At 47.7% G+C, this 23,891-nt stretch overlaps 1 protein-coding gene across 1 annotated transcript; it reads left to right on the top strand.

Moving 5' to 3' along the window:
* The first annotated feature begins 5,133 nt into the window (after positions 1–5,133).
* Positions 5,134–11,247, top strand: TLR4 (toll like receptor 4). Its single transcript, XM_010397650.3, has 3 exons — positions 5,134–5,367; positions 6,169–6,335; positions 7,605–11,247. The coding sequence occupies exons 1-3, from the start codon at positions 5,263–5,265 to the stop codon at positions 9,862–9,864; spliced, it is 2,532 nt and encodes an 843-aa protein (XP_010395952.1). The 5' UTR covers positions 5,134–5,262; the 3' UTR covers positions 9,865–11,247.
* The last annotated feature ends 12,644 nt before the right edge of the window (positions 11,248–23,891 follow it).

Here is a 23,891-nt window from a genome sequence, read left to right as displayed (position 1 = left end):
TGGTGTCTCTATTTTGTCCATGAGCTTCACACACACTTTTCTGATAACATGATTGGTTTTAATCCAGTGCAGCACAGTCCTTTTTATCTATTCCTTGCTGTCTTGGTATTTAGTTTTTCAGCTTCTTCTTTCCCATTTTAGCACAGTTTACCTTTCAGTCCTTGATGTATTCCTGAGGGCTCTAACAGGTGGGGCTACCAGTCCAGGCAAGCAGCGTCGAGATGATAACAGCAACAAAACCCATCCAGTGATCAGCAGCCAAATTAGTCCAGGAAATCCAAACAAGACAGCAAAGGCCAGGGAAGCAGATATAAGCCTGTCCCACCTCTCACTTTTCTCCTTAAGTCTTCAGACTGGAGCTTAAAAGCCCTCTTGGGGCTGATATGCTGCAGCTGAAGGTGGAAAGGCCAGGTGAAGCCAGTGAGGGTAATTCCAGCCTGGTGCCACTCTGAGGGCTCTGGTAAAAATAACTAAAGATGGTTTGGCTGGGGCACACTATCAAGGTTCAAATACTTCACAACACATATTTGATAGTCTGAATAAATCCTTGCTCTACAGCAGACTCATTATTAGGAGAAATGGGGGAGAGGAGGTAGAATAAGTGGGATAAGTCAAAGCCACAGTAATGCAAAACATATGTAAATCAGGCTATGAGACACCATAATAAGGATGCAATGGAGGGGGAAAGAAAAAGAAAATAAGTCCTATTGTTGTTTCAGTAGAAAAGCCAGCATCAGTCTGAGGTGGCCAATCTACCTTTCTCAGGGCTGTGGAAGGAATTTATACTCCCTCTAAACACAGAGTGCTCCGTGCCAAGGCACTGGGGACGCCCTCACATCCATGGTGACAGTGAATCCCTGGCTCTGGCCAGCCCAAGGGTGACCATGGTTCATCCCAGGCAGAAGGACAAGGTGCTGCTGGGCTGTTTGCTGCCAGACTGCCTCTCTCCAGGGGTCCAGGGAGCTCCACTGTCACTCACTGCCTGCCCAGGAATGCTTGGCAGGCGAGGCTGGCTGCCTCCACCATCTGTGTGAAATCCTTCCAGCCATTTAGATTAAACATTGACTTCAGTAAAATGTAGGGCTCCTAATGACCTGACATAGTCCATATGGAGTAGCTGCCACAGATAGTGACTATCCTGACACTGATTAATCACTTCTTCTAGGAGTGTATTTGTCCCTGGTTACTTGACACAGTTCTTCCCTAATAGCTTTGGAATAGTTCTGGGGTGTTCATATGACATTGGCTTTGGGGAATAGCCCATCTGATGGCACTCATTGCCTACTCCAATGCAGGCTTGGCTGATTTTCCTCAAACTAACTTGAACTCTGGCTTTCAGGTTGTTTTTTTCTGTCCCCTGCGTACACCAGTCTCAGTCCTTCTCTGTAATGGGAAACACCCTCAGCTGTGCTTAACTCTGCTAGGTGCCACCATTGGCAATGGGCTGGGCTTGGTCTGGGCTGTGCAGCATGAAGAGACTGTGATTCCACCTCCATGCCCTTCCTTGACACTTAGAGGCATGACAAGAAACCTGCATTACAGATGCTCCTTGCTCTGGAACTGCAGCTGGAGTCAATCACTGCTCAGAGAGAAGTGATGCTGGGTCTGGTCTTCTTTGGGTCTGATACACCAAACTGAATGTGGAGTGTCTCAGTCTGAGTGTTGTTCTCTTCTTCAAAGCCAGGAGATCCAGATGCAGAGGCAGGGGGTCTAGGCTGATCTTCCATCAAGTGTGAGTTGTGGTTCCCCCATCCCTGGAAGTGTCCAAGGCCAGGTTGGATGGAGCTCTGAGCAAGGCACGGGTTGGAACAAGATGAACTTTAAGGTCCCTTCCAATCCAAACCAGTCTGTGATTCCCTTATTAGACTCCCTTCACGTGGGGAAGCATCACAAGTGAGAGTTACAGGCATGAAGGCTCTCTAGGACCTGTTCTGATGCAATCAGTGTCTCAGCTCCCTCCCCAGCCTTGGGCAGGCTCTGTGTGCTCCAGCACTGGCTCTGTCCTGTGGCTGCCAGGTCAGGCAGGGGTTACTGTGCAAGGCAGTGACTCACCATTTCCAGGAAGCAATGTATTTGTGGAATGTGCAGCAGAAAGATCTTAAAGATGTTTTCAGATTATTCTTTCCCCCATTTTCCCTCGTAATTTATATAAATTGTTTTTCCCAGCAGAATGGCTGGGAAAATTCAACTTGCTGTTAAATTTGTGCCACATTTCCTGTCACTCTTCCTTTCCACTCAGACAGCCCTTCAGACCTGGCCAGGTGACTGACCTGCTGACTATAAGGACTGGTGATGTGTCAGGTGAACCCCAAGGTCTGGTAACTGCCTGCACCCCCTGAGCCTGGATCCCTTGGGTGCAGTGGCTGATTTCAGCCTAATTCACCACAGGTGACTGCAAAGTTGACACTGTGATAGGAAGGGACATGTGGCGAGTGCTGCAGCCCATCTGAGAGCAATGCTGGGTCACCTGGTGTATCCTGAGCTTCTCAAGGACTTTTGGAACCTCTTGTGGTGCTCCCCATCTTCAGCTCCATAAGTGCTGTGCTGTGAAAGTGCCAGCACCTCAGGAATGCTCCCCCCTCTGATCCATGAATCTGTCTCATCTGATCCATAGCTCATAACCAAATAGTTGCTATAGATGGTCCTTTCACTTAAAATAAGGCCTGGTTTGTTTAATCTTGAAATAGTTTGTGTCATGTTCCTTAGCCTCTATTTGCAGACAGACTTGGGCAACTGCTTGAGATGACTCCTAGGAAAATAGAGCCTCTCTCCAGGGTAAGAGCTCTGTTGATCGACATGTGGTACTGGGCTAACTGTGACCTTGAAACCACTCTAGGTACAGATAACCCTGTTTTTATGGCTCTCACTACTTGTCCAGGAATTTAGCTAACTTTGCTTTTTGGCTGGAGTTCACAATTCATTTTCTTTTAAAATAAGCAAGGAGAAGATGTTTTGTCAGTCCAGCTACATTGTGGCTGTCTTATGCTCTGTAATACCTTGCTTGAGACCATAGGCTGCATATGCACTGTCTGCATTGTGTTACTTACATTAGAATAATGTTCAGGAGGACAAAGATTGCTCAGGCACATGGTTTTGGAAACATATTCTCTGTAAAACCTCCTTGCTAAGAGATCTTTAATGATCCCACTGGTAAATGGCCAGAGTAGTGAATCATGTTTGATTTTAGATGTTATTCTTGTCACTTTAAGGGATTCCAAATAATTCTTTTGGTTTTTGTGAGCAATTACACAGACGTTATGGCTTTCTCTGCATTGTTGTGTGCCAGCTGAGTAATATGAAGTTAACCAGCACTGACTTTCTGAACCGGTGGACGGGTTTGATCTGCTAACTTGCATGTTTCCTGCTAGTGCCCCATGCCTTGCAGTGTCTGTAGGATTTGTCCTTGAACCAATGGCGATGGGTGTTGTGAAACTGTCCCTTGTGACAGCAGCAGCGCCTTCTCTGAACGCCCTTCAAGCTGCACTTCCCACTTGACCTCTGAGCGTGGCTGTGGGAGGGACTTTGTGGTGCTCCCAAAGTCTTTAGCATCTTCAGTAAGTCTCCATTGAAATGGTAATTTCTAGAGCATACTTCAGGCTCATCTCAGCTTTAGATAAAAATTAAATGTGGATTGCCTCATTCCGCATATTGAATACTAAGGGATGCACTCGTTTGTTCTCTCTGCAGACACACGATGCTCTGCCAATTTCCTTAATCCAGGCACAGAAGCAGTCAGCAATTGTTTCCATTCACTTTTGATTCCATCTATAAAAGGAAATACCTGCAATCACCAGAGGCTTTTCAGAGCAGGGATTTTGTAGAACTTGTCCAATTTCAACAAACTTTTTGTCTGCTGGCTTAATGGGCACTATCTGCCTGCACATCAGGGTGTCGGTTTTAGCTCCCATTGTGCTGCCATGTGTTTTTTATTGCAGAGATCATCAGTTATTTTAGGATTTCCCCATCTATCTCTGGCTCTCTACTAACCTGTCGAAAAAGTCTAACCCTCACCTCTGAAATATTTTAAACTTTTCTTTATAAGTGGATTGCTCACTGGACTGGTACTGCAGCTTATATTTAATATTAATTTTCACAGACTGTCATGAGTCGTCACACTTTATTCCATCTTCTAGACCAATACTCCACCCTTTTCTCATATTTTTGCCACTTCTCTGTCTATGTGGTGTTGATAATACCCAGCAACTCTATGTAACATTTCTTAGTTATCTCCAGGAAGACAGGAGGAGATACATGAATGCATGACCATTTATCAGAGTGAATGAAGGCAGGGAGCTTTATTAGAAGGCTCACAGCTGACTTAAATTAATATTGCCCACTGTGAGGTTTTACAAAGCTTTTTCCTGAAACAATAGTCTGCACTGGGAATTCAGCATTGAGCTGTTCTCTAGCCAGGCATCAAACAGAGATTCAGGCATGACCAGGGCAGGGAGCAGCTCTGAGCCCAGCTTAGGGTGTTTGTGCCTCTCATTTTTGCTGCTCCCAGCAACTTCTCCCACAGGAAGAGTGGGGAGGGGTGGAATTTCTGTGACCACAACTCTGATCATTCTGTGAATCTCCTTGTCCCGGAGATTCCTGCAATAATATTCCTGCAATAATATTCCTGCAATAATATTCCTGCAATAATTGCAATAAAGGTCCAACCAGATGGATAAAATCTGGATGTTTGTTCACAAGAGCTCGGCCAGAGATAAACCTGTGCTTACCTGGCTTAAGAAAACCTCTTCCACAGCTGAGCACTTCTCCAGTACTTGCCAGGGTGAAGCTGGGAGCGTGGCAGGAGTGCAAAGGCAGAGAGTCACCTCTCTAACCAGTGCACTTGAATTATGGCATGGGAAGCATGAAACTGGGCTCAGAATTGCACAAAATATTCTATTGTTTTGGGGTGTTTTTGCCAATTTGACCTGAGCTAATCAGAGGCAATCAAGTCAAGTGACACTGATGAAACCCATATTCTTCTTTAATTTCTAGCCCAAACTATATCTGTCACTACTTCTTTTTTTTTTCCTTGCTTTTTTTTTTAACATTTTTTAAAAAACAATTTCAAGAAGAGCAGTTCACCCAGAGCGTGTGTGGAAACAAGACAGTGACCAAGTTTCACTTCCCTTCTCATTCTCTGCAACTCTCAGAGATGTGTGGTGAGAAGCAGGAGTGGTGAAACACAACCCCTGGCACTGCAGGAGGTTCCTCTCTCCAGGCTTCTCTCTCCATGCTTCTTTCTCCTGCACTCCTGGCCTCCTGAAGATGCCCAGGAGAGGAGCCCTTCCTCTGGAGATACTCCTGGTGCTGCTGCAGCTGATGTTTGTCCCTTCCCCACTGGCAGGCTGCCTCCTCAATCCCTGTTTGGAGGTATGTGAGCTCCAAGTGAGCACAAAATCCTTCTGTTTCTCTGGTGCAACTTTTCCCTTTGCTTGGGAGATTTGTGCTTCAAGCCTCATAGTTGTCTTAGGAAAGCCCAGCTTTTCTTTCAAGGTTGTTATCAAGGAGATTGAAGTATTTGAAGTAAATTCTGGTCTCGAAAACACCTGAGAACCAGAACCAGCATCAAGAACCTTTTCTTCTCGTTGGCTTTCTGTACCTCTGAGGGTGTTGCAGTGCAGTTACTGTAATAGATTATATTTCCCTTGGAAGGGATCCAAACCTTATCTCATTTCTACAAAATACAGATTTTCTCCTGATTTCTGCACTAGTGATTTCACCAAGCACCTGACACTGACCGACTGCCTTTTGCAAAGTTTTGCTGACAATTATTTGCTTGCAGAGTAACTTTGGTTCGAGCTGCCTGGTTACGTGCAGGGGAAGAGGGCTGAGAGCTGGTGCTGGACATGCAGTGTGTCCATGAGTGCTTGTCCTGCTGGCTCTCTCAGAGGTTGCTGCTGGTTCATCTGTAGCCTCAAGGAACACTGCCCTGTAGTTTTGTCCCAGCTTCAATCAGCAAGAAATGCAGCTCTTGCTGGGGAGTAGGACTGGTTCTATTAGAAATGGAAAAATGCTTAGGATATGTAAGATTATTTCCTAAAACTCAGGGTAGCTCCTTTAGAAATGAACTGCAAGGGGGGGTCATTCTGCTCCTGCTTTCCTCGCAGTGACATTTTCTGGCACTTCATGAAGAGCAGATGTTGACCATGATTGGGTCTGCCTCTGTTACAGATCACCCCTAACACAACTTTCAGATGCACCGGACTGAACATCTCTGGAGTTCCTGATGGAGTCCCAAACACCACCCAGAACCTGGACCTCAGTTTCAGCAATCTGAAATCACTGGGCTCAAATTATTTTGCATCAGTCCCTGAGCTGCAGCTTCTGGATCTTTCAAGGTAATAGGATCTATTATGTGGATACTGGTTAATTTTTCTTTCACCAGCTGGGCTGCAATGGTGGCTTATTTTGGGGTCTATTGGTCTTGGCTGTTTATTTTTTTTTCTTTTCTCTTGTGCCTGTGTCCCTGTGTCTGTCATTTTGCACATCCCCGTGGTGCAGTGATGTGCAGCTTTTAGTCCAGTCACTGAGTGCACACTCTCCACTCAGAGCTGAGTCTGTCAGTCTGATCTTGTAGGCTGGGATGTGAGAATGAGGAGGAAGATGTTTTACTTGTCTCTGAGCAAGAAAAATGTCAGACTTTTCACTGTTACAAAAACTCTGAAGTGGAACATCTTGGATGAGCTGTTTTTCTAATCACAGTTAAAAAAAAATAACATGAAGGTACATTGATTTTCTAAAAGGCTGTCTTAAAATATCAACATATTCTCTTCTCCCTTCTCCTCATATATCTGGGGGAGGAGATGGGGGAGGCCTATTAGCAAATTTGAATTGATGTATAATTTCCATTGACTTCAGACAACAGTTTCTCTGGGTAAATTGTTTCACTGAGAAATGTCACTCAGTCCCATCACAGCTCTAGCTCCAAAGTGGCAGAGCACGTTTGCTGTGAGACACACTGGCTGGATTATTAAACTAATTCTGCTGGGATTCACTGCAGAATGGATTTGGGTCTCAAATTCTGGATCTTCCCACATGAAACAAACCTTAGGGGGCCACCCTCATTTTCCTCTCTTACTTTCTCCTTCAGAGCCAGCACAGCCTGGGGTCTGCTCCCTCTGAGCCATCACCAGATATCAACTGCTGACAGAGTTGTGAGCTCTGCCACAGCTGCACCGCTCTGGTGCCAGTGGGGCTGCCCAGACGTGGCTGAGGTGGAAGTCTGAGGGCTGTGGGGATGCAAGATGTGAGGGAATGCTGGATCTGGTTGGTTCTTCCATCAGTGATGGTCATCACAATGTCACTTTGGCCTAAACTGAAAGCTAGGCTTCTTCTTTCCTGCTGCCTGCATGAATTTGTGATCTTCACCAGGTATCCAGGTCTCTTGCTTTGAATTTTAGATTAGAGAGGGAGGAGAGGAGGAGGTGAGAGGAGGTCTCCTGCTGTAGGAGCCTTCCCTTTGCACATCCAGGGACGCTGGCTCTGCCCAGCGCAGCAAAGTCAAACCAGCCCCCAGCATGAGGCTGAGCCTGAGGATGTCACACCAGCACTCAGTGAAGGCAAGGACAGTGTTTCATGCACTTATATTTTCTTTTCATGCCCAACAGGTGCCACCTCCATACAATAGAAGATAACTCCTTTGTGGATCTCCAGAGACTTTCCACCTTGATTTTAACTGCCAATTCCCTCCAGTACCTGGGGAAAGCAGCTTTCTATGGCTTAACGTCGCTGAAGAAACTGGTTCTGGTGGAAACCAACAGAACCTCTCTGTCTGAGCTGCCCATTGGCCACTTGCATACCCTGCAGGAGTTGAATTTAGGCCACAACAGCATTACTTCATTGAAGCTTCCCAAGTATTTCGCCAACATGACCTCCCTCAGGCACCTGAGCTTCTTCTCTAACAAGATCACATCTATCTCCAGAGGAGACCTTGATGCCCTGAGGGAAGGGAACAGGCTCAACCTCACGCTGGTGCTTTCCTTGAACAATATAAAATTTATAGAGCTGAGGGCCTTTGCAGGGATTCACCTCGCTGAGCTGGCTCTCCGGTCTGCTTTTGAGAACTTCAGTGTGATGCAAGCTTCTCTGCAAGGTCTGGCTGGTTTGCAGGTCAGCAGACTCATAGTTGGGGAATTCAGCGACAGTGAGAGACTGCAAGACTTTGAGAGAGGGCTCTTGAGTGGACTGTGCCAGGTACAGATGGAAGAGTTTGTCTTAATCTGCTTCAAGGGTTTTGAGTATAACACAGACACTCTCTTTAACTGCATAGGCAATGTCTCCACTATTCGCTTGGTGAACCTCAGACTTGAGGAGATATCAGAGGTTCCTGTGTGGTCTAAAGTGAAACACCTGGAATGCAAGAAATGCCATTTTGAGGACGTACCTGCTGTGAAGCTGTCGCTTTTCAAGGAACTGAGAGTGCTTCGTATTACCAAGAACAAAAGACTCAGGATCTTCAAGCAGAAATTTAACAGTCTCAGTAACCTGGAGGTCATAGATTTGAGTGAGAATAGCCTCACCTTTAGTGGATGCTGTTCCCCTCAGTTTGAAAATTGTCCAAATTTGAAACACTTGAACTTAAGCTTCAATTCCAATATCAAACTGACTGGAGATTTCACTAATGTGAAGGATTTGTTATATTTAGACCTTCAGCACACAACTTTATTTGGTCCTGGCTCCTACCCTGTCTTTCTATCCCTTCAGAGACTGATTTACCTTGATATTTCCCATACCAAAATTGAAGTTAAATCCCAGTGTACATTTTGTGGCTTGAACTCTTTGCAAGTGCTCAAGATGGCAGGGAACTCCTTTGAGGACAATAAGCTGTCAAACAACTTCAAAAACCTAAGTCACCTCCACACCTTGGATATTTCAAGCTGCAAATTAGTACATGTGGATCGAAGTACTTTTGATGCCCTCTCTGAGCTAAAAGAGCTAAACATCAGCAACAATAAGCTCCTGACCTTTGATGCTGGAGTCTACCAGCCACTCCAAGCCCTCCGAGTCCTGGATTTCAGCAGAAACCAACTGACTGTTCTGTTGTCCTCAGCCCGGGAAGTCCTGCCTGACAGCCTGGTCCTGTTGGATATCTCTCAAAACCTGTTTGACTGCTCCTGTGTGTACCTGGACTTTCTGATATGGATCAGGGAAAAGCAGGAGCTGCTGCAGAATAAGGAGCTGATGCTGTGCCACACGCCCTCGTACGTGACGAACGTGAGCCTGCCAAGCTTTGATCTGTCTTCCTGCCACATCCATGCAGGCAAAGTTGTCTCCTCAGTGATTGTGCTGCTCTGTATAGTGGTGCTCCTCTTCATGATTTACAAGTACTACTTCCAGCTCTACTACTTCGTGGTGCTGCTCAGTGGGTGCAAACACTCCGCAGAAAGAGGTGACACCTACGATGCCTTTGTCATCCACTCCAGCAAAGACGAGGAATGGGTGATAAAGGAGCTGGTGGAACCCTTGGAAGGAGGAACACCTCCCTTCCACCTGTGTCTGTACCACAGGGACTTCCTGCCAGGGGTGCCCATTGTCACCAATATCATCCAGGAGGGTTTTCTAAGTAGCAGGAATGTCATCGCAGTCATCTCCACTGACTTCCTGGAGAGCAAGTGGTGCAGCTTTGAGTTTGACATTGCCCAGTCCTGGCAGCTGGTGGAGGGAAAGACTGGGATCATCATGATTGTGCTGAAAGATGTGAATAAGGCCCTGCTGAGGCAGAGATTGGGGCTGTCCCGGTACCTGAAGAGGAACACCTACCTGGAGTGGAAAGACAAGGAAATAAACAAGCACATCTTCTGGAGGCAGCTGACAGGAGTCCTGATGGAAGGCAAAAGTTGGAATCAGGAGGAGGTAAAACTCATGTGAAAAGAAAGAGTGGTTCCTCCTCCCCTGTCTGCCATCCTGATGGCTGATGCTCAGAAGCTGGGTCTTCTCTTGCTGTTCAGAGTCAGAGGGAGTGGATGGAGGCACTGCCAAAGCACTACAGGAATTCTTGCCTTGCTGATCACCTTTTCTCAAGGGAATTTGCAAATTCAGGAGTGACAAGAGCCAGAAGAGCTGCCTGAGCTCCGTGTTTGCCCATGGCTGTCACCCACAGGTAGCCCAGCAATACCTCAGGTCTGGTGGGTCAGGGAACAGACCAATGCCCTTACTGTCATCTGGCTGCTTCTGAAAGTGGATTTGGGTCCTGAGACCATTCACGCAGAGGAAGTTCACAGTCTGTTTCTTTGAGTGGCGCCCAGAATCTCAAAGGCAGAGTAAAGGCAGGATTCTTGGCTCTAAAAATGGTGTGAAACAGAAAGCAGACTTTGGATTCCAAAAGTCTTGTGTCTGCTTCCGTGAGCACCATGACTCAGGGGACAGACCCTCCAGAGAGCAATGGGGCATCTTTGTTCCAACTGCTTCTCCTCACCCAGTGTTTGTGGATGTACTCTGGGACTGACTTAAGTGAGCAAAATTGAGCCTGAACAAAGTGTTTTGATGTTTACAGCCAGCCAGTTCTAGATTAAGCTTTTTCACTCTCTGGACCAGCCTTAATTCACTGTTGGAAGGTGCTGCAGGAGCCTTCAGGGTTTGAAATGGAGTTCAGATCTGCCTGTCTGCTCAGCCTTCCCCAGGGGTCAGCTGCCACCTGGAGCAGGACTGCATGGGGGGTTTTGTTTTTGTTTCACTGAGAATGTGCCTGACATTCTGCAGGGAGAAGAGATAGAGGGGAAAAGTCTGGATTAGCTAAACTAAATGTATCCCAGCACAATCCTGAATCAAGGGAAGGAAGGTCTAACTGCCATGGAATCATATCACAGAGCACTCCATCGATGTGTGGGATATTGGATGGGGCAGGAGTATTGCTCTCTGTTTATCAAAGGCTTTGGTTGGGATTAATCACTGAATTACTCTGGTTTTAAACTTGCAAATCCTTCTATAATCAATGAGGATCTGCAAAGGCAAAACAGAAGCAACTGAGTGGTGAATCAGATCTGATATTTATCCAGAAGGAAGGCCTGATCCAGCTCACTTTTCTAAGCACCAGACAGGGACATTTCTATGGAGCAGGATCAGGGATCAACATCACACATTATTGCATAGAGGGGGAGAGCCAGTTCCAGGCCTTGTGCTGGCAAAAGTTGAATCACAGCTCCCTCCCTATGTGCTGTGTCAGACAACACTACCAAAAACCCCCACAGCCCTCCCTAAGCTTTTTTGTGACCCAGGAGATGAAGCTTTAATAAAACTAAGCTTGATGCTGCATTCCCTTGCCCAGAGAGTTTGTTCTGCATCTGCTAAATACTATTCCAGCAATTCCCAAAATTAAGTTCTTACCTCTGCTGGGATTGATGGGTCCTGCAGACCTTCCACCTCACCCTTCCACCCACAGCTCCCACCTCCTCCAGGGACAGAGGCTGCTGGAGATGGTGGGGGACAGTAAACCAGGGCACAGCTCAAGGCTCCCTGGACTGAGGACAAAGGAGGGCACAGAGGACAAAGCAAACATTAGCTGGAATTTCAGCAGCTCCAAGTTAAATTGGGAAACAAAAGAGGAAAAATTAAATAGAGTGGGAGTTCCTGCTCCTGAATGGAGCAGCACAGAAGCTGCATTTCTCCTTCACTCTTTCTCTCTGTGGCTCCTCTGCAAACAATTCAGTGGATGTGTATTTCTGGCACAAAGCACAGAGTCCTATGATTCTTGATTGTAATTATAACAATGAGTTTCAGAAAGCCTGCAAGTGGTTCTGGGCATCTATAAAAGGGATTTAGGACAGTATTGTTTAAAAAGTTAGTGTTTTTTTGAATATCAAAGCAGCTTTAGGAGAGCTGGAGTGATGCTGAGATGAGGCTCCCACCAGTACAATTTAAAAAGAAACTGGTCACTTGTTTTTCTCTTCTTATTCAGAGTCTCTACAGCAGAGATGGATACATGAGTAGCCCCTTGCTTCCTTATTGTCCAAGAAAAAGCCACAAAAATCATCATAACTTCAGATGACCCTCTGTGATCCCTTCCAGCCTGACCCACTCTGTGATTCTGTGACCTGCCCAGGCAGTGCCTGTCTGCCCTACACTGAGGTTTATGAGTCCAAGATGGACAAGACTGTGTGAACAATTGTATTTTCACTATTTACCTAGCAGAGAAACAGTAGATTTTTTTTGGAAGACTCAAAACAGCTTTCCCCAATACTATAAATGGGGGGATATTGTGGTTCCCACAGAAACACACGTACTCATTTGCCTTCATTGTAGGAAGCAAATGTCCAAAGGAAAACTCAACGTTCTCATGTTTCCAAAGCTGTTGGCATGCTTTGTTTGAAAGTGCCCACTCTGCAGCAAGTGGCTTTAATAGGATTTACTCATTGGGTGAAAAAATGAGCAGCCAAGCAAACAGCCGTGCAGGTCTCATGTAAATACCTGAGCAAATTCCAGTTATTAAAGCATCTCTTTTGCCCAGGTCATAAAAAGAGATGGAGACAAAGCTCCAAAGGGCTGTTGCATCCACGCGATTCCATTTGCAATGGGGGTGTGCCCTGATTTCACTCTGAGCTTCATTTGCCCCATGCAAAATGCCAGGACAGATGCAGCTCTGGACTTCCTTGCCTTGTGGAGGGTGCTGTCCCAGGGGCAGGACATCCTGATGTGCTGGCACTGTCACCAAGCTGTGCTTTGCAGCCAGCGAGGGCTCTGAGCAGAGCGTGCCCTCATTAATGGGACTGCATTTGTGCTCCCCACACTGCGGCAGCTGTAAAAGCTGGAAACCAGAGCCATGTGCAGTCCTTCCCACCTGGATCTGGCTGGCTGCAGGAGCAGCACTGCAGGAATGCTCCCCAGGCCCCCCTGAGCAGGAGCACAGACTTCCAGTGTCACTTAAAAACCCACCAGAACAAGGAAAAGCAGCTGGCTTCCCCAGACCGACTGATACTTGACAGGAACAGGTTGAAACTTCTCAGGGAGAGCACTTGTCCTTTGGGAAATGCTGTTTTGTAGGTGGTTTATGGAATTTAATGAGGTAGCATGGTGAATCTATGGAATGGGAATTGTCACAGCAGAGTGTCTGGTTTAGTGTTGCATGGGGCTGTAATTTTAGAACAGATATTTTTTCATGGAAACAGTGATTTTTAAAAATCCTTTGGAGGGGCTGAAGAAGGAATTTCTAATAAAAGTTAAATTGGTCCACAATGTCATTTAAGAAAAATGTCTGTTTAGGCTAATGCTGTTGTTTTTCAGAGTACATTTTCATTTTAAAATTTGTTTCTATTTATACAATCTGACTAGCTTCCCAAAACAACACCAAAATGTGAAAATGTTTCCCACACACCCAAATTTAAACCTCTGGATTTCATTTTGTGGGAAAAATAATTTTTTTTTTATTTTTTGTTAACATGCTGAAAAGTATGTTTGGCAAAATGGAAATTCCTCTTCCAAGACAGTTCTTACCATGACCCTCTCAGAGTCAAACCTTCACCTGCCTGTGTCCCATGTGTGGTTCAGGCAGCAAAAACCACTGACAAACCCCTGGAATGAATTTCACTAAGTGCCTTTTGCAAAACATCTTGAGTAGGTGCAGTGGATCGATAGGAACTGCCTGAGCCTGAGAGCAGCGGTGAACAGGGGAGGAAAGAAGCAATTCCTTAATAAGTTGTTCTTTGCCATCGCCAGCTCAGGCTGGGAATTGGGACAAATGACAGCAAAGCACGATTTGCAGAGAGGAGCCCTCACCTTCCTCAGCCTCAAGGTCACCCAGAGGGCACCGTCAATAATGCACCAGCCTGGACCTCGCTGTGCTGCTCTGAACACACAGAGAAACAGTGAGGAACTGAGGACAGCTCTGTTAAAACACTTGAAAAGCAAGAAAAAGGAAGAAAATGAACAGGGAAGATAGTCGTGCAGGATCTCGGGGTGGGAAAGTGGCCACAGTTCAGCTGGGTGGATCCCAGATGCTGGAGGTGGCTGGGTCCCAGGGTTTCCAGCTCTAACCAGAGCACCTACAAGGCTGAAGGTTCATGGTGAGTCTGTAAGTGCCACTTTTTTGCACAATGATAATAAGAGGGACGGAGATGAGCATCGTGTTGGGTACCAGCCATGTTTTGAATGTGGCAGGATGGAGACTGGCAGTCCTTGGGGTCCAGCTGGCACAGGTGACTGGGATGAAAGAACTTCAGCACCGCTGGAGGGCAAAGGCAGCCCAGCCCAGACCTGCCTTTGTGCCTGCCAGGCTACCCAATACACAGAGGGAGTGACCTGTGGTCACACACCTTGACCATGTCTACAAATCAAACAGCAGAGAGAGGATATTCAAACCCCACACTTCCAAGATCCTCCCACCAGAGCTGTTCAAAATACATTTATTATGGGTGATGAGGATGAGGAGATCCTCAGCTGAGGCAAAGGGTCACCCCGGAGGACTGGGGCCCACAGCACTCCAGCCAGGGGATTTCCAAGGATAACAACTGCAGCCTCCCCTGCCGGCAGCTCCTTCCTCCCTTATCGCCACATCTTGAGTACTACCACGCAAATAACAATAGAGTATTGTTAGGCAAAAGAGATTTAATTGCAGCCTACACTCCCGGAGAGGGTAAGATCGGCTTTTCTCCAGATCTAATCTTCAGTCTTCATCTTTTCTTCTCCCCCCTCATCGCTTCCCTCTCCCCGAAGTTTCTCTTTTCTGTCTTTCCCAGCCAGCAGCAAGTGACCAACGTAAAACGTAAGAAAGAGGGAGGGGTGTCCTTGTCACTTCTTCTTTTTCTACATTTTTGAATAGCCTTTAAATCCTTTGGAGTGTTGTGTCCCACAAGAAAGGATTAGCAGTAATTCCCCTGCCATCTCTTGCTTCCGACGTTCTGACAATTCATTCTCCTGAGATCCCCTAAACTCACCGCTGAATACATTAACCAGAGGACACGGAGCGGGCTTTGGGAGAATGATGTCCCATGTCCTCCCTCCCTGCAGCCTGCTGGTCCAGCTGAACACATCCACCCATCCACCACGGGCTCCTGGAGCAGCACTTCTACTCCTGAGCGACCCCAAACAACCCCAAACTTGCCCGATGTGGGATGCTCTGGGTGGTTCAGCTCCCCCGCTGCGAGGTTCACAAGGCAACACCTGGAACTCCCCCTCCTTTCCATGTCTCACGATGGATCTGGTGGGAGCCTGTGCCCCCTCCCCTGCTCCCACGCTGCAATCCCTCTGTTTTCTTTTCCAAGCAGTGTAGTCTGCTGGGAAGGGCTCTCTACCACCTCTGCCTGGCTCTGGATGCTGCCAAGCCCCCTTAGGTGCTGAATGCTGCCTGTTATCTCTGCCCTGCTTTGCTTTCTCTGGTGGTTAAATGGGGTTCACAACCTGCACACTGTGATTTGCTGGAGTGGAGCACTAAGAGACAGACAGAGTCTAGATCAGAACCCGTGGAAATGGCATTTTCTGTTCCTCAACTCCATTTCCCTCATCCTGGGATTTTGAAATCCTCCTCTATAGCTCTCCCCCAGGCCAGTAAACATCTGTCTGAAGCCAGATCCTTCCATTCCCTTTCCTGTCACTGGTTCTGTTTGTCGTCACTTAAGTTTTGCTTTCTTTAAGGGAAATAAGTGCACTGAGAGTAGCACCAAAAAAAGAGCAGTATTCGGCCCCCAAGACCCTCTTGGCAATTCTGCTTAGCAGTAAAGCCTTTCCTGCCCAGGGATTTCTTCCTGCCACCCCTTCTCTCATGCTGTAAGTATTAAAATAAGCTGTTAATTAGAAAAGCCACAGGCTTCCCCCTCTCAGCTCTTCCTGAGATTGTGGCCCACATCTTTCTGCCCTGCATGGACTCAGCAACTTTCAGTTCCCCCTCTTGTCCCCTCCAGCAGCCTGGATTTTGCCTGGTGCTGAGCTGGGCCAGTGCCACTCTGTGCTCTGCTGATTCCCCACCTCTCAGTGCCCCAGGGAGGGCAGGATTCACCCCGCAGCCTCAGCCAGAAACTGCCTGAGCTGTGTTATTCAGAGCCCTGATGGAAATTACAGGATGTCTGCCTGCTGAAAGGGCCCTGGCTGAGAAGTCACCCTCTGCTCTGGCCGGGGTGGTGCCCACAGGGGTCCCCTGTGTGATGGGGAGCTGCTGTGGGCTCCTGTCACAACTGGGGCAGTGACAGGGAGAGAAGGATGACAAAAGCTGGGACTGAAGCCTGAGCCAAATGTGTGAAGTTTCTTGCCCTCCTTGATAGCCATTTCTCCTGGAAAAAAATGAATGTTTTATAAAGAGCATCATGAAAGCAAAGTATATCATGATTTCAGTGTGAGCAGACAGCAAGAGAGATAGGAGCATCCCCTTGGATTTGCCTGCCTGAGGTTATTTACCTCAGGAAGCTGCTGAATAAAAGATACAAAAATACAGCAGAAAGTAGTATTATTTGCTCATTTCAAAGCATGATGGGAGGCAGAAAAACATTATAAGGGGTATCTTTGAGTCTTGACGGGCTGGATTTGTCAGGGCAGAGTTTTCATGGAGCGCTCTCCGGGTGACCCAGTTTCCGAGACACAGGCACAGACACACACACACACACGTTCACACACACAGAGCCCAGCCACAATCCACAACTTTAATAGCTGTGACATACAAAGGAGATTTTGATGCAAAGTGGAGTTGACAGAGAAGTGGAAGAAGTATCTGGGGTTTTTTTGCTTTTTTTTTTTCCATCCAGTGCCACACCGAGATTACAGTCAAGGTGGTTTCAACCTTCAGCAAGGACTGATGTTACCGTGGGTTCTGCTTTTAATGACATTTATCAAGAAGCAGCAGCTTGGGGAGGGGGAACAAGGGTTTTCTTTTCAGGAGGAATTTACTTGGGCTGTCAGGATTAAAGGCATGAAGTGAATGTATATGGGGCTGCAAAGAGGGCTTAATGGCTTTGCTGCTGGTAAGGACAGCACAGCTCTGAGACAGGGTGTGCCAGCCCTGTCAGACACCTGATAAAACATCTGTGGATGTGGAAGGGTGCAGTGAACGGGTATCATGGCAGTGTGGTCATGCTGGGGTGACTCTGTCATCGATGGTTTCCTGGCTGTGGGGGGCATGAAGGTGTCGTTATGTAGCAATAATCTGTGTTTCGGAACACTTCCCCCCCGAGGGTGAGGTGGCTGGTCCAGCCCAGCTATGGGTGTCACTTCTCTCACCATGACTCCATCAGACTCTTCCGCAGATCCTGCAGGGTGCAGGTACGAGCCTGGGTGGGCGTGACAGGACGCCAGGGCAGGTGTAGGCTGGATTGATGCTCCAGGTTGGGCACCCAGCTATCCAGCTCAGGGCTGGCCTGGGATGGGTCCAGGCATCTCCAAAAGCTCCTAAATCATGCCAGGTTGTTGGGTTGAGTGCACCCAGGCTGCTTCCATGTCCTCAAAGCAAAACAGACTTTATTATTGCAGCAAATGGCTAAAAATGAAACAGAATTATAAAACATGCTTAGCAAGGAGCTGGACTTGGAGAGGAAGGAACAGCAGGCAAAACATCCAGAGAAGTTAAATGCTGGGCCAAAGTGCATCCCTTCTCGAGCTGTCCCAGGATTTGTTCATGTTGGGGAGAGCCCTTGGAGTGGTGTTTTGGCTTGGGCCTCCATTTAGGAAACACTCTTCCGCTATAAATCAGCTGGTGATGCCTCGGGGAAGTTGCAAGGACCTGGATTCAAACAGCAAAGGATCAGTGGGTAAGGCAGCACTTCCACAGAGCAACTGCAGCCCTAATGGTGAGAGCTGGCAGAGGGCACAGCTCAGCAGAGATGGTGCCTGATAAAGAGGAAACTAAAAGGAGAAGGCTGTCTGTGGGGTGTGATGGTGCTGCAATTCCCACAAGCACTGCAGTCACCTGAACTTCAGCAGATGGAGCTTTGTGTTTGCTGGACTGTGCTGGGAGACCTTGTCAGAAATCCCCTGGTGCGTGGAGGCCTCCAGCCTGCTCCTCCAGAGAGATGCAAATGCAGAGGCTCTGACAGGGACCTTCTGCTCCTGGGGACTGACAGCTCGGAGTGAAGGGACCTGGCAGAAAGCACTCAGGTTCAGCAGGAGGGTCCGGTGCGAGAGGAAATGAGCCAAGCAGGTCCTACACCTTGAGCAGGGTGGTGGCAACTTGCTGTGAGAGAAATGTGGTGGGTTTGACCCATTTTTGGGAAAACCATTTGTTTTATGACTTGGAGAATTTTTAATGGGGCAGTCTGGGGCTGTGGTGGGGAAGAGCCAGTCCTCAGTGGTGAGTGCAGGGCCACGTCATGCAGTGGGGAAATGCAACCTTGAGCTCCAATTTCTCTGCTTGGATGCGAATTCCTTCCCCCTCATCCCTCCAGCTGGAGGGGACAGCACCCACCAGCCCAGGGACCCTCTTCCCTGTGGGAGGGACTCTCTGGGGGCTCAGAGCAGAAGCATCAGGCACCAACCAGGCTGCTTTCCCTGCCTTGATGTGATGGAGCAGTGATAGCTCCATGTTGTGTGGCTGCTCTTTGCATCCGTTATACAAACATGGTGCAGGGAAATGACAGCAATATGTGTCCCCCTGACACCCAGAGAATAAAGTGATATTGCTGTGAAAATGAGGCTGCTGCCACACGGCTCAACTCTGAACCTTCCCTCTGCGAAGGAGCTATGATTAGAATCTCATCTCACTCTCTATTGCACAGCACCTGCAGAAGAAAATCCCACCCAGCAGCACAGAACTATTTTTAAAGGCCTTTTCCCGACAGGCTGGGAGATGGGGCTGGTGAGAATCCTGCTGGTACCATGGAATTCTTTCAAACCCCCTCGCAGAAGGGGATGGAGCTAGACCTGGGGACCATGACTCAGAGAGAAAGGAAGTGGCAGAATCTTCTTGCCAAGTCTGCAGCTCGTGCCAGCTCTTTGCCTTGAGAAGCTGAATTTCAGCCTCTTCTGCGTCTGTTGAGGGGGTTTTTTCAGGTTTGCTGTACCCGAGTCAGCGAGACACCTCCAGCTGTCAGAAATTTGCTGAGAGAGACTCATGTGCTTTGAACAGAGGAGCAGAGGGAAGTGTGAGCTGGTGGCATGGGAAGTGTGAGCAGGAACTGTCCCAGGGCTGCTGTGCTCTCACCCAGGGCTGTGGGAAGGGGTTGCCTGCAGCTTCTGGGCACCACAGAGTAAGAGGTGGGGGAAGCAAATGGGCGGAGAAGGCCAAGGGGCTGAAAGAGTCAAATCCCTGGGGTGTGGGACATCGTGAGCTGTGAAGTCTGGGCTGCCAATGCCAAAAGGGTTTATTCACCTACATTTCAGGGGTGAATAAGTGTACCAAGGAGCCTCAGAAGTGTCTGGGGATGGAGAGGGAGAGCGAAGTGTGGGCTGGTGGAAGCAAAGCCCCACTTTCCTGTTGATATGCTGCTCATGGATGGGGTTTGATGCTGTTCAAACATAATTTGCTCTCCCTCTCTGAATGGAACCAGGGAAGTGTATTACATTTATCTTAATAAAACAAGGGGCTTTGGAGGCTGTGGAACAGACAAAGCCTGGTTTCCCACGGTCATCTCCCGTGTGGATTCCCTGGCTGAGGTCATATCACACCCTGGGAGCGGGATGGCAAATGGAAGGGCAATGGGAGAAAGTGCTCACTGGAGAATATCCTCCTTTATAAAGCTCATTAGGACTTAATTCCTCTGAGCTGCCTCTTCTTCCATCAAACCTGACTGCAGGCCAGCAGGTTTGGAAAGCTACTGTGCAGTGCCCATGGGGCAACAAGCCCAATCTGGAAAACCTTCTTTCCATGGGGAATTATGTTAAAAAATAAATAGAACTAACCTGAAATCTCTACAAATTGTCATTACACCCCATGGAGTTTGACCCACATGTCTGTGCTTTTCATGCTGACATTTAGCACCAGGGCTCTGGAGCTGCAACAGAGATTGGCACAAACCTGAGGAAAAGTCCCACTTAGGAGGTACCCTGGACCATACAGGCTGCAGGTGGAGCATGCAGCATTAAATCGATGTACCCAGCCACAAAACCACTTCCCATTTTGTATAATACCGGCCAACAGAGATTTGAAAAATGTTCTCTTTCTGTATAGAAAGACTATTTTTAAAATTGAACAATAAGTTAGTCCTCTATTGACTTTCAATTTCCATCCTCTCCCATTTCCATAGCAACTCTGACCATTTATGCATTTATCTCCATATTTAACTTTCCTCTCTCATATAATTTCAAGTGGACTCAAGTGCTGCAAAAGGGTTAAATCACTCTTTCAAACACCTTCCTGTTTTTAAGCAATTACTTGAAAATACATATATATCTGTGTGTATATATATATATATATATATATATATATATATATACACACTAGGCTAAATTGAAAAGTTTGTGGTTTAATGAAAAGTGCCGCTGGAATATTTGCCCTGAAAAACCCTTCAGGGCAATAACAAGAATGAGTCACAGCCTCTCTCCTCTCACCTTCCCTGGTGTTATGACTGTGTTCAAAATTCTCTGGAATCTGAACTTGCAGCTGCAAGAGCTGTGGCAATCACAGGCTGGGGATTGACTGAGCTCAGGCTTTGGCAATTTGGACTGGTTTTCATCTTCTTTTTTTGTGGTTTTTTTCCTTTTTTGAAGTATTTGTGTGTGTATTTGGGAACAGTCAGAAGGCAGCAGCGCTTCACAAATTTTGTGCTTCTGGGCTTGGGGCAGAGATGTGAGTTCACTGTGACCATTTACAGTGCACTGATAGAATTGCCCCAAGGATCTGGAGGGGTTTTGGTGGGAATGCAGTGACCTTCTGTGGGACTTTGCTGTCCAGGAGAGCAGCCAGGCAAGTGGCAGCCTTGGGGAATCCCATGCATGACACCCTCCAAGTAGGCATTGCTGGCTGAGCTCCTTGGAGAGCAGATTGGTCTTGAATTCTTGGTACTGCCTGCAGGAGGCACTGGGAAGAAAGCTTTGAGGTCAGCAATTCTCTTCTAAGTCCACACTTGACATTCCCTCCTTATATTTTCAGTGTTTTTAGCTGCAAATTCCTGTGGCATTTTCACCCTGGGACTCTCCTGACTCTCAGTTTCCATTGTCATCCTTCTTCTCCTTTAGTGCCTTCCCAGCCCTCCTCCATCCAGCTGATTATATTTACAGGGGAAATATATCCCTGTGTCCCCAAGAAAACATGGATGGCTTAATTGCAGCACAGAAAAAATGGGACATGTTTCCATGCAGTGCTGGTGACACATTCCAGGGCAGCACAAGGTGCTTTGGGACAGCTCTGTCACTGTGGCTGTGCTCACTGATAACCTGCACAAGGACCTGCCCAACTGACCAAGGTGCTGAAGTGCCAAAGGCATTTCTAAATTTTTATTTTAATGGGCCTGAGAGTCTAAATCTCATTGACTTTCAAATCGACCGTGCAGATCAATGCACAATGCCCTGACGAGGCAGGATGGTTTCCTACAGAACGTCCTCCTGCACACCAGACATCCACCCTCACGCTGCTCCAGCAGCTTGGGATTCAGGTCTGGTCTTCTTGTGCTGGGGGGTTTCTGATGAGTCCTACAGCCAGACCTTCCAGCTGTTTTGTGCAAGGATACGAGTAAGCAACTGGTGGAACTGCTGAAGTTATTTAAGTGCCTAATTCCTGTTGAAACCTGCTTAGATGCACTTGAAAATCCTATTAGAGCACTTCCCTGCACCTTTAAGCACCTAAATACCTTTGAAAATGCTTTCTCTGATCATTTAGGGATGGAAGGCCAGAGGCTTCCAGAGGATTTGTGCTCCTAACTCACTTGCTGTTCCCAAAAGAAATCTCTGCTTTTGTCTGTGTTGTGCCAATGTCCCGTGTCACCTTCCCCTTTCACTGCATCACTTGTGTTGTTCCTTGGTGAAGGACTCTAAATAATTCCTCCCCCTGCCTTACTGTTGACACCTTCCTGAGTATTTGCAGGGCATTATTAAATCACCCCTTTACTCATCCTTTATCTGAGCTGTACATAATTAGTTCCTTTAATCTTTCTTCATAGGTCAATCCTTCTAAACCCTTAATCATCTTTATCTCCTTTTGCTGGAGCCCCTCCAATTTGCTGACAATTTTTTTTTTCTTCTTATTTTATTTTGCATCAAGAAACAGCAAAACCCCCAAGTCCCAAGGGCTCTCCAGGCTCACTGGTGGCAGTGTGGGGCTGTGGCTTTCCCTGTGGGGTTGGCCCTTTTTGTTTCTGGCCCAGCCTGGGGAACAAAACTGGTGTTGGAAGGGAGAAAGCCATCTTTGTCCCATCCCTGGGAGTGTCCAAGGCCAGGTTGGATGGGGCTTGGGGCAACCTGGGATAGTGGAAGGTGTCCCTGCCATAGCACAGCTTGTTTTGCTTGGCTTGCAAAAATCCTCTTTCTGTGCTTTACATTTTTAAAGTCTTTTATTTAGATTATATTTGTCCTCAATTCTTCACTCCAAGGGTCTGTGAGCCCTTCTCAGCTGATACCACACTCACCTTCACAAATTCCTTGGCTGGCACCAACAGGATGAGGAAACTGAAGCACCAAGGAAGGGATGGAAGGCAGAGCCCTGATCCCCAGCCAGGCAGCAGCTGTATTCCCTGCTCTGTCTGAAAGCACAGGACAATGACCCCAAAAAGGGCAGAAGTCCTGGAGGAACAGAAGGGATCTGAGACCACCTGGAGTCTATTTAGGCAGTGCTTTCCTTGGTTGTCTTATCCAAACAAACACTTGCCATTCCTCAGTGGGAAGCATAGCTTCTTCCTCCCAAGCAGGCACACCAGGGTGCTCCTGTCACACACTTGGCTGAAAAGCAAAGGCCACCTTCATCTCCTTCCCTTTTATTGATCATGAGTGACCTCTGGGTTGAACTGATTGCAAAACCAACCAAAGCCATGAGAGAGTGGTAGAAATTTTAAGCTCAAACCTGTCTTGTGGAGCTCCTAAAACGTTGGAAGCCCAAGCCTGTTCCATTGAACTGGGAGCTGTGAGTGACCATGACCAGCCCTGGGGACAGTCCCAAAGTTTCTCTGTCCCTTGGTGCCAGGGAGCACTGACAGAGCCACCACAGTCACAACTGTGATGATAAAACCTGCACCCTGAGGGATCTGTCATTCTGCAATGACTATGCTTTCCCCTCTCCCACCCAGCAAAACCTTGCAAATGGGGTGTGATAACCATCCTGACTCCTCCGAGGATGGAAAGTCACACCTGGGCTGGCACATCACAAGCAAGGTGGGATGTGGTTGGTTCTGTGGAAAGAATCTGGGTTTGTCCTGTGCTCTGCACAAGTGGCTTTCAGATGTGCTCCAGGTGTGGTGGGAAGGATCAGGCTGTGGAAGTGGACAGGTGGGGTTAAACAGAGGCTGTCCCTTCAGTGTGCTGAGAGGTGTCCACTTGTGCAGAATGAGGATGGAAAGCTGCATGTTTATGCAAGTGCTCCAGGAGATCGTGGGGGAGCTGCTGACACAGAACTTTCTGCTTGTCAGGGATGTGAAAGACTCAATCAATGCAGCAAGAGTCACCCTGAGCCCGAGGAGCTCAGACTGGGGACAATGTGACCCCAGAGAGGAGATGAGAAGTAGTTGTGGTGTTGCCATCCCTTTCTTGTGCCCCTCCCAAAGCCCAACAGCACAGTCCAACATCCTCAGGGAGCCTTCTCTTCACTGTTCCCTGGCACCAGCAGCAGGCAGAAAACCCAGGGATGCTTCTAGTGCCCTGCATCACTGGGAAATCCTAAAGCTGAACAAGGCTGGTAAAAAGAAGGGCTCCAGGCCATTTCCAGTCTAGGAGCCACATTGTGTCCTCTCCCTGTTCCTGGAGCAAGGGGAGGTGAGGGCTGCCTGTGTCATATCCTTGCAATGACTTTTATGGAGCCCCATCCATCCACCTCCTGCTGCTTGGAATTGCCACAACCACTTCCAGCCCCCTCTGAGCTCGGATGTTTCCAGATGGGACTATTAGGCTCCCTAGGAGTGCAGCTG

Source organism: Corvus cornix, chromosome 17, assembly GCF_000738735.6.
Source record: "Corvus cornix cornix isolate S_Up_H32 chromosome 17, ASM73873v5, whole genome shotgun sequence".
Lineage (NCBI taxonomy): Eukaryota > Metazoa > Chordata > Aves > Passeriformes > Corvidae > Corvus > Corvus cornix.
The sequence above is the reverse complement of the archived record's forward strand: the minus strand, read 5'-3'. Positions and strand labels throughout refer to the sequence as shown.